This window comes from Elephantulus edwardii, unplaced genomic scaffold (genome assembly GCF_000299155.1).
Source record: "Elephantulus edwardii isolate Elephantulus edwardi_28Jun2011 unplaced genomic scaffold, EleEdw1.0 scaffold00419, whole genome shotgun sequence".
NCBI lineage: Eukaryota > Metazoa > Chordata > Mammalia > Macroscelidea > Macroscelididae > Elephantulus > Elephantulus edwardii.
The window spans coordinates 958,412-971,504 of NW_006400169.1; the positions used below are offsets into that span (position 1 = coordinate 958,412).

A 13,093-nucleotide genomic window follows, 5' to 3' on the forward strand; every position below is an offset into this window, starting at 1 on the left:
GGGGGGGGGGGGATAAAAAGTGGGCAATCTCCTCTTCTGAAATTTGTTGCTGTAGTTATGTGCCACCGAGTCACCTGCGACTCATAGCAACTTATTCTGTACAGCAGCTCTGAAGCCTGCTTTGTCCTGACCCAGTCTCACTAACTCAGACATATCTACCCCTATTACCCCAATTACTGTTTCAATACGTCTCATCTAAGGTCTTCCTCTCCTGTGCTATCCCTCCACCCTTCCAAGCCTGCTACTCCGAGGACCATGCCCTCTGGCCATGTATGTGCCCAAAGTATGTAAGATGGAGCTTCAAAATTCTAGCCTACAAAGAGAAACTTGGTTTCACCCTCTCCAAGACAAGCCTATTTATTTTCTTGGTGGCCCATGGTATGTTCAGGACTCTTCTCCAGCACCACAACTCAAAGCCATTAATTCTTCTTCTGTCATCCTTGGTAAACCCAGTGGAGGGTCACTTGATCATTCGTACTTGAAGACAGTGAGAAACTATTCCTTGGAGAGGGACATCATGTTTGGAAAGGTGAAAGATTGATGGAATTTCTTCTTTTGTAATGGAGCTGTTCAAGTGTTCAGTTTTGTTTTTGTCAGTTTAGGTGGGTTGTGAATTTCTAAGTATTTGTACATTTGCTCTAGGTTTTCATATTTGTTTGAGTATAATTTTTCATAATATTCCAGTGTTAACCTTTTTTTTTAGTTGGTTCCATTGTGACATTGCCTGTTTCATCCCTTATTCAGATTATTTGTGTCTTTTCCTTCTTTTCTTTTGTTAGCTTTGCTAGTGGTTCGTTAATTTTACTGACTTTTTCAAAGAACCTACTCTTGCTTTTGTTGATAGTTTCAATTGTTTTTCTGTTTTCTTTTTCATTTATTTCTGCCCAAATTTTTATAATTTCCATTTTTTGAAGGATATCAGGTTTTCTTTCTGTTCTTTTTCAGTTTTTCTTTTTTGCTGTTCTATTTCAATTTGTTGGTGATGTTGAATTAGAGAATCAATTGTCTTTTTTTTTTTCCTGTCTTTTAATGTGTTTGCTTATTGTTAAACAATAACCTCAAATTACTGCTTTGGCTATTTCCCAGAGATTTTGGTAAGTTGTGTTTTCGTTGTCATTTGTTTCAAGAAACTTGTAAATTTCATTTTTTATTTCTTCTTGTACCCTCTCATGTTCAAGCAAGGTGTTTTTCAGCTTCCAAATGTATGGGTTTTTCTTCTTTATCTTCTTGTTATTAATTTATAATTTTGTAGCATGTGGTCTTAGAAGATGCTTTATATTATTTCTATGCTTTTGAATTTATTGATGCTTGCCTTGTTTCCTAAAATGTGATGTATTCTGGAGAACATTCTATGCACATTGGAGAAAAAGGCATACTGTGCTTTTTGGGATATGTTAGCCTATAACTATCTATGAGATCAAGTTGGTTTATTTTGTGTTTAAATTTTCAGCATCTTTGTTGAGTTCCTTTCTGGGATTCTGTCTTTTCTTGAGAGTAGTGTGTTGAAGTCTCCAAGTACTATAATACTGTTGTCTTATTTCCTTCTTCAGTTTTGTTAATCTCTTTTTTATATATTTTGCAGGTCTTTCTTTTGGTGCATTGATATTTATTATTGTTGTATCTTCTTGTAACTCTTTACTCATTATGTAGTGACCTTCTTTGTCCTTTATGATGGTTTTTGCAATCAGATTCCTTTTATTGTAAATTAATATCACCACTCCTATTTGTTATTATTTTTTCCTGGTTGCCATTTGCTTGGTATATTTTTTCCACCCTTTTAATCTTTCTTTATCTTCACTTTGTGGATGTGTATCTTGTAGACACCATATTGATGGATTTTGGGGGTTTTTTAAATCCAATCTGCTACTCTTTTCCTCTTCACTGGTGCATTTAAACCATTTGCATTCAGTGTGAGTATTGAGAGACAAGGATTTATTGCTGTCATTTTGTTGAGTTGTTTTTAGTGTTGTTGCTAGTTACTTTGGTCCATCCTCCTTTCAATGGCACTTCTGTAAGAAGGACTTCTCTCAGTATTTCCTGCAGCACTGGTCTTATTTTTACAAACTCCCTTAGGTTCTGCTTTTCTGGAAATATCTTGATCTCTGCATCATATTTGATGGACAGTTTTGCTGAGTATAATATTCATAGTTGACAATTGTGGGTTGTTGTTTTTTTTAGTGTTTGATATATATCATTCCACTGTCTTCTTGCTGCCATGGTTTCTGCTGAGAAATCAGCACTTAATCTTTTTTTTTTTCTCTCCCTTATAGGTTACTTTTTGTTTCCCCCTTTCTACTTTCAGAATTCTCTGTCTTTGGTTTTGGCACATTTGACTATGATATGCCTTGATGTTTTTCTTTTGAGGTTACTCTATATGCTGTTCTCTCAGCTTCTTGAATATATATATACTCATTATTCCTGGGAAATTTTCTTCTAGTAATTCTTCTACAAATTTTTTGGTGCCTTTACTTGCTTCTGTGATACCAACGATGCACATGTTCTTTCTCTTGATGGTATCCCACGTTATTCTTAGGTTTTCTTCTTTTTCCTTCCATTTTGATTCCGCTTTTTGCTTTTTGTTCTAGCTAATGAGTGATGACAATTCTATCTTCTGTTTCACTGGTTCTGTGTTCCATCTCTTCTACCCTGTTCATGTTGACAGTATCTGAAACTTAGGTCCTCACATTTTGAATTGTGGTTTGTTGTTTTTTCCAGAGCCCCTAATGCCTTGTTTATTTTATCTGCATTGTTTTTTTTAAGCTCCTCCTGGTTTTTGCTTGCAGTGTCCTGTAATTCTTCAAGTTTGTCTTTCACCCATTGAAAATACGCAATCATTGTTCTTTTAAATTTTGTCAGAAAGTTTCATCAATACTTTCTGGTTTCAGGAAACCCATTTATACTTTTTTGGCATGACATCATGGTTTGGGCTTGTGTGGGAGGGGTTAGGTAGCCTTCCTGTGTGATATTACTGTGGTAGAGTTTTTCTGTCTGAGGTGATAGCAGGTTCTTGATATGAAATCATCACTCCAGAAGTGGGTTGGTAAGCCACCCTGCCTTGATTTCTCTCAGTTTGATTGAGAAAAGGCCAGTGGAAGCAACCTTCCCTGGGAGACAACTGCTGCATCTAGCATAGCCCAAGGTGCTCTGTGCTAAAGGCATTTGATGGAGATGCAAGACGAGGTGTGGAGACCTGATTGGAAAACCAGGAATCCTTGGTTTTCCCTTCAAAAATCCGTTCCAGCTGTCTCATTCCCTTCTGATTGAGCCTAAGGTGTCCCGCATGATCCAGTCAAAGAGCAGTGATACCGCCCCCCCCCCCCAAGTACGTCATTCAAGTTCCAACCTTGCTCCTGGTGCATGTCGGGAGTGGGATTCTGGATGCGAGCTGGCAGCATCAGGACCAAATTCTGGACATGGGCTGGTGATGATGGGACTGGATTTCTGGGCTCACTCACCCAGATTCTAGCTTTCCTGCTTGCCCCTGAGCCTTCACTCCCTGGCAGCATTGCTTCCTACCCACATTGTTCTCTGACCATGTTGCTCCCTGTGAGTATGTGTTGTCAGCAAGCAGCTCCCTGGTGCATGTGTGGCGTCAGCAAGCAGCTCCCTGGTGCATGTATCGCATCAGCTAGCAGCTCTCCTGGGCAAGTGTAGCATCAGCCTTCTCTGTTCAAATCTTTAGCTCTTGGTATAAGCATAGATTCCATATAAGCACAATTAAATTTACTGAGATTTTCATTCTTTTCAGTGTTAGCCATCATTTGTTATGTTCCACACATTTAAATGTGTTTAAGCTGTTCAGGGTGAGTGTGATTACTAATGGGCTAGGTTTTAGCATTGCCATTTTGCTGCTTGCTTTTTTCTTTTGTTTGCTGTTTACTGTAGCACATCTGTTTTTCTTTGCTGTTTCTGTGTGAAGGATTTCCTTTTGTATTTCTTGTAGACTTGGTGTCTTGTATATGAATCCCTTTACTTCCTGCTTTTCTGCAAATGCCTTAATTTCTCCATCATATTTAATAGGTGGTTTTGCTGGGTTCAGAATACTGCTGGCAGTCGTTTTCTCTCAGCCTTCGGTTTATGCTATCACATTGTCTTCTTTTTCACGTGTTTTCTGCTGAGAAGTCAGACTTTGATATTATTGGTTCTCCTTTGTAGTTGACTCTTTGTTTTTCTTGTGCTGCTTTTGGTATTCTATCTTTATCTTTGATTTTGGAGAATTTGACAATGATATGTCTTGATGGTTTTCTTTTGGAGTCTAGTTTGTTTGACATTTGCTGAGATTCCAGAATGTGTATTTCCTCATTTTTCATGATATCTGGAATACTTTCTTCTAGTATTTCTTTCACAATTTTTTCTGTGCTTTTTTGTTAACCTCCTGTTCTGAAATTTGATCACATGTATGTTATTTCTTAGTTGATGTCATCACAACTGGTTCTAATGTTTCCTTCATTTTTCTTCTATCTTCTCACTGTCTTTTCCCTCTTCAATATCAGTTCTTGGAACTCCATGTTCTTCTGCATTCCTGTCTCTGAGGTATTCATTGGGTCCTTGTTCTAGTCTGGTTTTTTAGGAGGTTTGTTTTGGGTTTTTCCAAATGTTTGAAACTTCCTTCTGTTTCCTTGGCAATATGTGAAGAGGTGGAAGGGAATATTTTCACCCCTGAGCAGAAAAAGCCATTGAGGTGTGACTTCCCAGGAATGCTACCTGGGCCACTCCCTCCCTAAGGCTCTGTGATTACTGCTAGTGGTGTGCCTGTGTCTTCTCCTGAGGCCAAGTGGAATGGGACACTTTAGCTTTCACCAGCAGACTCTCTGAGGGGAGCTGGGAGCTTTGGGGAGTGCTGCCACCTCAGGACCCTTCCTTCTCCAGATCTCTGTGTTCTACTGGTGGTGTCCTGTCCATCTCCCCCTCCTTTATTTCTTCTTTTAATTTTATATTGGTTTGCTTACAAAGTTCATATACTTTGTGCTTCATATTATTTTTATTGTTCATTCACATTGTGTTTCATACTAGCACTCCCATATATTGTGTTTTATATAATTAATCACCATTGGACCTTGCCTATCATTACCCTGTCTTTTCAGGTCCCTGCCCAGATCCTTCCCCTTTCCACCCCTCCCTCCACCCACTAAACGGCACAACCCTGTGATTTTTGCTCCACCCATCCTCACCCTTTTGCTCCCACCCTGTCCCCTGTTGGCTCCCCACACATGTTTTACTAGTTATTTTTCTATTTTTATAATAATTCTCTTATGCCCTATTTGCCCTTACCATACTGTGTTAGTTCATTCTGCATAATGCTCTCCAGTTTCTCCCAATTTATGTAATGTTGTTTTAGAAATTGTTGTCCCTGAGTGCTACATAGTATTCCATTTTGTGAATGTACCACAATTTCTCAATCCATTCCATTCAATTCTAATTGTGTCTAAGTTCTAATTTTCTTAGGGTATAGTCCTAGTAATGGAATAGCTGGGTCATACAGAATTTCTATATTCAATATTTTTTTTTTTTTAGGAAATGCCAAACTGCCTTCGAGAGTGGTTGTATCACTTTACAATCCCATCAACAGTGTGTGAATGAGTTCCCACCTCTCCACATCCTCTCCTACATTTTACTGCTTTCTGTCCCTGCTAAATTTTCCCACTGCTTCTGGGGTGAGATGGTATCTCATTGTGGTTTTGATTTACATCTCTCTCATTGTCATTATTTTTTTTAAATTTTAATTTTTATTATTATTAATTTTAATGAATATTTACAGAGAGTTTATATTTCTGTTCATTCACTGTTGTACTTTTCTCCTTGCCCAATCCTCCCCTCCCCTCCCCCAAGCCCCAGTTCGCACCAATTTTGACCATTTCTTCATGTGTCTGTTGGCCATCCACATATTTTCCTTTGTTAAAAGTTTTTCCATGTCTTTTGCCCATTTTGTAATTGCCCATTTTTATTTAATGCTTCCTACATCACTCAATATGTTGCCCACGGAATCCTTCAGTATGTGATTCCAGGCCTGTATTTGTTTTTCAGATCTTTCACCTTGAGAAATCAGGAGAGTGTTCTTCCATTTTTGTTTTTTAGCTCTTTGTACATTTCATTATAATACTTTGCTTTGTCTTCTTGAGATTTGCTCTGAAATCTTCTGTTTATCTTCAATATTTCTTCCTTTTGTTTAGTCCTTTCTACCTTCTAGTATAAGGAACACTAGTGATCAAATGGTAAAGAATTATGCTGCAAAACCAAAGGCACCCGGTTTGAATTCAGCAGCTGCTTTGCATGAAAAAGGTGGTCTTTCTCCTTCTGTGTGATTTGTAACCTCTGAAAATACACTGGAGGGTCTGCTATGAGTCAATTCTGACTCAACAGCACATAACAACAACCTTCTAGTATAGGGAGCTCTTGTGGCCTACTGGTAAAGAGTTGTTCTGTCCACACAAAGATTTGAAACCAAGAAAGCTGGACAGTTTCTTCACAGGCAATTTACTGCTTCTGAAATCCTGCAGGAGTGTCAGCTATGAATAGATTCTCACTTGATAGTACACAACAATAACAATAATCTTATAATACAATTTTCTGTTGCATTCGTAGTTAAAAAGACCATTTCAGAATCTATCTTGACATATAGTGCTATGAGCGGTACAATACTATCCGTATGCATATAAAGCAGTCCTGTTAACATTGAGAAGCACAGGCATCCAGAGCACTTAATTGTGCTCATGTAAAATGAAGAATCTGTTTGTCCAAACAGAGCAAGGGAATGCTTTGTGGTTTAAAATCAAGAAAAATGGGTATCAGGGCTATATCCTTTCTCCATACCTGTTCAGTCTGTATGCTGAACAAACTCTAGTGCAATTTTCATATGGGTAGTTGCATTTTATGAAGAATGTTATGTATCTGGCTTGCTGAAAATGAGGAAAACCTGAAGGATGTGTTCTAAAATACTACATCTTTTAATACGGTTTAAATCTCTTAACCAGCAGGCAACATTATCATGATAGGTAAAGACTGAAATTGTCAACAATCCCATATTACTTGTAGTCACAATCAAAACCTGTGGATACAAGTTACGTGTTCATTTATTAAAGAATGGTCTCAGCTGTTCCTCCTTATTTTTTAGTCTTTTCTAACCTGTGTTTTAACACTATGCAAAGTTAGCTGATCTCCAAATTTCCTACCATAGCTTGGTGAGCACATCTGAGGCTTCATTTGTTGGGTGAAGCATGTCAGTTGATATCCCATCAATTCCTGGAATCCTGTTTATGCCAGTGGCTTCAAGTGAAACTTCAGCTTCTTCCTTTATTACTACTGGTTTCTGATGATACTACTTTTTAAAATGATTTTGTGCCTACATTATGTTACGTTTTGAAATGATTCTGTGGGGTTTTTAATGCAGTAACTCAGCATTTCATTCCTTTCATCTTCTTTTTATGCTTCGTAGGTCATTCAGGAGTATGCCCATGTCATCCTTCAGTATTGGACTTGAAGCTTAAATTTCTTTTCAGTTCTTCAACTTGAAAAATGATGAATGAGTTCTTCCTTTTTTGTTTTCTATCCAACTCTTTTCACATTTTTCATAATATTTTGCTTTGTCTTCTTACATTGCCCTTTGAATGCTTCTATTTATCTCTTTTACTTCATTGAATCTTTGTTTTGGCTTCTCAGTACTCTAGTGCCATTTTCAGAGTCTCTTTGGACATCTGTTTTGTCTTTTTTTTCTCTTCTATTTATGGAATGAACTTTCTTCTTTCTTCATGGATGATAGCCTTGATGTCATGCCACAGCTCATCTGGTCTTCAATTATTAGTGTTTAATGCCTCAAACCTGTTTTTCTGATAGTTTTACAATTGTCTTGGGATAAATTCAAGATTGTGTTTTGGTTCTTGTGGGGTTTAACTTGAATTTACACACGAGTAATTGATGGTCTCTATGAGGAGGAATGTAGCATCACAATTGGAGGAAGACTCACCAACACTGTGTGTTATGCAGATGACACAACCTTGCTTGCTGAAACTGAGGCATTTGCTGCAGAAGGTCAAGGACTGCAGCCTTCAGTATGGATTGAAGCTCAACATCAAGAAAACAAAGATTTTCACCACTTGGCCAATTGGCAGCATCATGATAGACAGTGAAGAGACTGAGATTGTTAACAGTTTCAGCTTGGTTGGCTCCATAATCAACACTCTTGGTACCAGGAGCCAGGAAATTAAAAGACAAATTGCACTGAGAAAATCTGTGTCAGAGACCTCTTCTGAATACTGAAGGGCAGTGGTGTCAGTCCAGAGACTAAGGTGCACCTGATCCAGGCCTTGATCTTCACAATTACCTGCTATGCATCAGAGAGCTGGACAGTGACTAAGGATAATGGAAGAAGAATCAATGCCTTTCAGTAGTGGTCCTGGAAAAGAGTATTGAATATCATTGGAGAGGGAAATCGTGTTTGAAAGGGTGGAGGGTCAGTGCTAAAGAGGAAGACCCTGGATAAGATGTATTGATTCAGTCACTGGGGTAATGAGTGAAGGTGTGTCAGGGATAGTGAAATTGGATCAAGATAGAGCAGGCTTCAGAACTGTTATATGTAGGTTCACTCTGAGTTGCAGGTGACTTGACAGCACATAAACAGTTGATGGTCTGTTCCACCATCAATATCTGGCCAGGTTTTGACTGCTGATATTGAACTTCTCCAACAATTCTTTCTACAGATGTAGTAAATCTGATACCTATGTAGTTCATCAGGTGAGATTCATGTACATAGTCATCATTTGTGTTTTTTTAAAAAGGCATTTGCAATCAATAAAACATGTATTGTACAAAATTCAACCATTTGAGTTATTCCTATCACAAGTCCATAATTGCCAGCTACCAGTTCCTCTTCTTTGTTTTCAACTTTTGCATTCCATTCACCAATTATGATTAATGTCTTTTAATTACACATTTGACCAATATCTATCTGATTGCAAAAGTTGGTATAAATTCTCAATTTCAACTCTATGGCATTAGCTGTTGTGGTGTATATTTGAATAATAATTGTATTAACAAATCTGCCTTGTATCTTCCAAAGGATCTTTGGTGGCACTGTGGTTAAGTGCTTGGCTGCTAACTAAAAGTTCTGCCATTTCAACTTACCACTTACTACATCAATGAAGAATGTTAGTCGGGTACACTAAAGATTACAGCGTAGAAAGCTATCTGAAATAATTCTGCTTGGTGCTATCGTGTCCCAGTGGGTTAGAGTTGATTTGATTCAGTAATATAGGTTTAGGATCTTCCATACTATATAAGAATTGTTCTCCACACTATGCTTCTATGATGTTTTTGCTGTATTATGTATTTATTCTAGGATTTCTCATTATATTAGAAATATTTTATTAGATTATAATTTATTAAACTCTGAACTTGTCCATGTTTTATTTATGATTTTTTTAGCACCACATTTACTCACTCATTGGGTTATAATAGTTTTACAAATGGAAGATTTAATACTAATTAATCATTTTATAAGATGAAAAGGCCTTGCTTTCTCAATTTTGACTCCAGTCCCACAGACTCATTCCCTCTCTGTCACAAACTATGGGAAATCCTGAGGTCATATTTTGTTTCATATTTAGAATTTTAATAGTGCAATTTTATAATACCTATGTTTTATTTTAAATTATTTAAAAATTTATTCATATTTGTAATTATTACACATTTTTGTGCTAACTTTGAAAATGTTACATTATATTAAAAACTGGTTTTTTAAATATATATTTAATAATTAAAATATTGTTTTCCCTTTAAGGATCAAAGTAACAGTGAAATTATGATTGGTGTGATGTCTGGAGGAATTCTGATTTATAAGAACAGAGTACGAATGAATACTTTTCCATGGTAAGAACTTCCATCAATATTTTACACTTACAGCCTATATAATAATTTATATTTTATAAAATTACTTTTGAAATGCTTTAATGTTGTCAGTTTACTTACCTGATGCAACTTATGCTTTACTCCATTTGGTGGAAACTTACTGGAAGATACTAAAATAATTTAATTGTTAATTTTTTAAGTTACTTGTTAAAACATTTTACTTAAGAATCTTTTTCTTCAAGAATTTCTTACTATGTGCTATAGAAATAGCAGTGTTGTTGTTGTGTGCTATCGAGTCAGAACTTACTCTTAGCTGACCCTCCAGTGGATTTTCGGGGATTATAAATTGCACAGGAGGAAATGGCTGCATCTTTCTCCCTTAGAGCAACTGGATTTCGATCACCTGTCTTCAGTTTGATAGTGAGTCCTTGTCACTCAGCCACCAGCACTCCATAGAGATATTAATGGCTTACGTTTAAGTGCCATTCTGTCTCGTGTGTCATGTTAAATGTTTTCAGTGTGTATATCATATAAATGCATCAAGTGTAACATTAATTGTGACATAGATTTGGCTGTTGAAAGATCCAGTGTCACAGTGTTTTAAATTAATGCAAGGGATAAGGGCTACATGAGGTTTTAGAACTCCTGTTTTGGATTAGGTTTTTCGTTTTATAATTCTACTGTACCTAACATGTCCTTGTCCAAGATGGCTCATTGCCGTTACTACTTCTACAATTTTAGAATGGAAAAAAAAAGAAAAAGGAGCTTCTATAATTTCCCTTTAATGGGATGGATGACTTGGAAGTCATAGAAATAATTTTGACCACATTCTATGTACATCTTGTGTGTGTGTGTGTATAGTTTGTTTTTATTTAATAAACACCATCATTTTCCTTATATAAGGAAATAAAAATATAACATCCCAAGAGATTTGATCCTAATTTTTCACTATATTTTGGTTTTGGAAATAATGACTTTATTAACATTAATATATGGTAGCTGAAGAAAGCAAATATTTTAGGAAACTGTTAGTTAAAATAATAGAGAAAAATTTTCATAATAAAAAATGTAAAATAGGAAAAAATATTAATTTAGACATCCTCAAAATTAAGGATTTTTAAAAATTTTATTTATTTATTTATTCTTTTTATGTGTGTACCGTCAAATTGGATCTGACTGGTACAGGAGGCGATTGTTCCTCCTTCTTCAGCAGAGCATCTGGTGGATTTGAACCGCGCACCTCTGGGATTGCAGTGCAGTTTCCTGCCACTAGGCCACCAGAGCTCGCCGGATTTTTTTTTATTTCACTAAAAGAAATCCTTAAAATCAAAGGACAAGTTACAGTGTTAAGTATTTGATAAATAACTTGTTCTTGGACTATTTATGTAACATTTATGGATAAGTAAATACCATCTGGTTGGAAAGGATGTGAAAAGTATTTAAATGAACACTTCCATCAAGGAAATTACACAAACACATGAAAAAAATGCTCAGTTACGCACAGATTATAAATTAAAACCAAAGTCACTCCTGTACCTACTTTTTTTTTTTTACGAAGCAGAAAATAGTACAATCTTTATTGTCACAATCTATATAAGACAGGTCTATTTGTGAACCCATCCCAACAGGAAGGAAGACAAGACCTTTATTTCACACTTGAATAAAATGACTTACAAACTGTTGGTTACACTTTGCTCTTACTCTTTAGTAGCTGTGAAAAGAAATTCTCCTAAGTCATAAGATGATGAGAGCGCCGTTGGGAACAGGGCCCTCAGTAGCAGTGCACCACCCGGGAGAACACGCCTTGTGGCTCCTTCCCGTCCCCCAAGGCAGCAGCAAATCCCTCCTCTCGCCTCCTTTTGGCCAAAGCTGCCAAGGATTTGAAAGTCTTTGGTTCATAGATGGCCAGGTCTGCAAGCATTTTCCTGTTGAGCTCCACCTGGCACTTAACTAAATTGCCGACGAAGGCTGGGTACTTCAGGCCATGCTCCTGGGAAGCAGCTGTAATGCGATTGATCCAAAGCGTCCTCTTGTTCCTCTTCTTCAATCGCCGGACATTTGTGCATTTCACAAAGGCTCGAATCACAGCCCTTACAGCCAAACTGTAACACCGATTCTTCCTTCCTCTGAAATACCGGGCGTGCTTCAGCACCTCCTGGATCCGCCAGTAACGGTCTGTGACGCGGCTTCGCAGCCACAGCTGCATCGTGAGGAAGACCATGGTGGCTGGAGGTCAGCAGGCCGCCCAAACACAGAGAGCTCGCCGCCATGTCCTGTACCTACTTTAAGGACTCAAATTATAAAGTCTGGTGATGCCAAGTGATGAAGAGGTGGTGGGATGTCTAGAAATAAGTTTATTTAAAGTTAAACCGCTTACCATATGATCCAACAGTTCTTAATGGGAACATAAATTCCTATAAAGACTTGTCTGTCATATTCAGAGCCACATTCCTCTGGAGGTTTGAATTGATCAGTGGCTCCTCAGAAGAAAAATAGGCAGTCTTCTCCCATAAAATTTACAACTGTGTTTCCACAGTTGGAGAATCACTGTGAGTCAGAGGGAGTAAATAGAAATGAGTTTGAGTTTATATTATTTATGAGAACCCAACGCAGAAATTCAGTTGCCCAGTAACCTGTGAAGAAATAAGCAGATTATGATACATCCACACAATGGAATACTGCATAGTAATAAAAAAGGAGTGTTGTTTCTATTGAGGTGAAAGAAATTCTATCCAGGAACTGAAACGTTGAAGGAGGTGAGTGACTACAGAGGAGTACTTTTTTGAGGTATTAAAATATTATCTAATTGTTAGGGAAGGAATGTCTATCTGTGTTTCATTGATTATGCAAAGGCATTTGACTGCATGGATCATAACAAACTGTGGCTGACTCTGTGAAGAATGGGAATCCCAGAACATTTAATCGTGCTAATGCGAAACCTATACTTGGACCAAGAGGCAGTCGTCAGAACAGAGTAGGGCAACTCTGCATGGTTCAAAATTGGGAAGGGTGTACGCTAGGGATGTGTCCTATCTCCATACCTTTTCAACCTGTATGCAGAGCAGATTATCTGAAAGGCTGGGCTCTATGAGGAGAAGTATGGCATTAGGATTGGTGGACTATCTATCAACAGTCTGCGTTATGCAGATGACACAACCCTGTTCGCTGAAACTGAGGAGGACCTCATGCACTTACTGCAGAGGGTCAAGGACTGCAGCCTTCAATATGGACTGAGGCTCAATGTCAAGAAGAC

At 37.5% G+C, this 13,093-nt stretch overlaps 1 protein-coding gene and 1 pseudogene across 1 annotated transcript in view; one reads left to right on the forward strand and one right to left on the reverse strand.

Annotated features, from left to right (window-relative positions):
- PTPN4 (protein tyrosine phosphatase, non-receptor type 4 (megakaryocyte)) overlaps positions 1 to 13,093 on the forward strand; it is a gene marked incomplete at its 3' end in the record, with an annotated part of 444,194 nt that overhangs the window by 195,093 nt on the left and 236,008 nt on the right. The window contains exon 9 of the mRNA XM_006902506.1: positions 9,773 to 9,861. Coding sequence (XP_006902568.1) covers positions 9,773 to 9,861 — 89 coding nt within the window. The remainder of the gene's footprint in view (positions 1 to 9,772; positions 9,862 to 13,093) is intronic.
- On the reverse strand, positions 11,612 to 12,061 carry LOC102865271 (annotated as a pseudogene).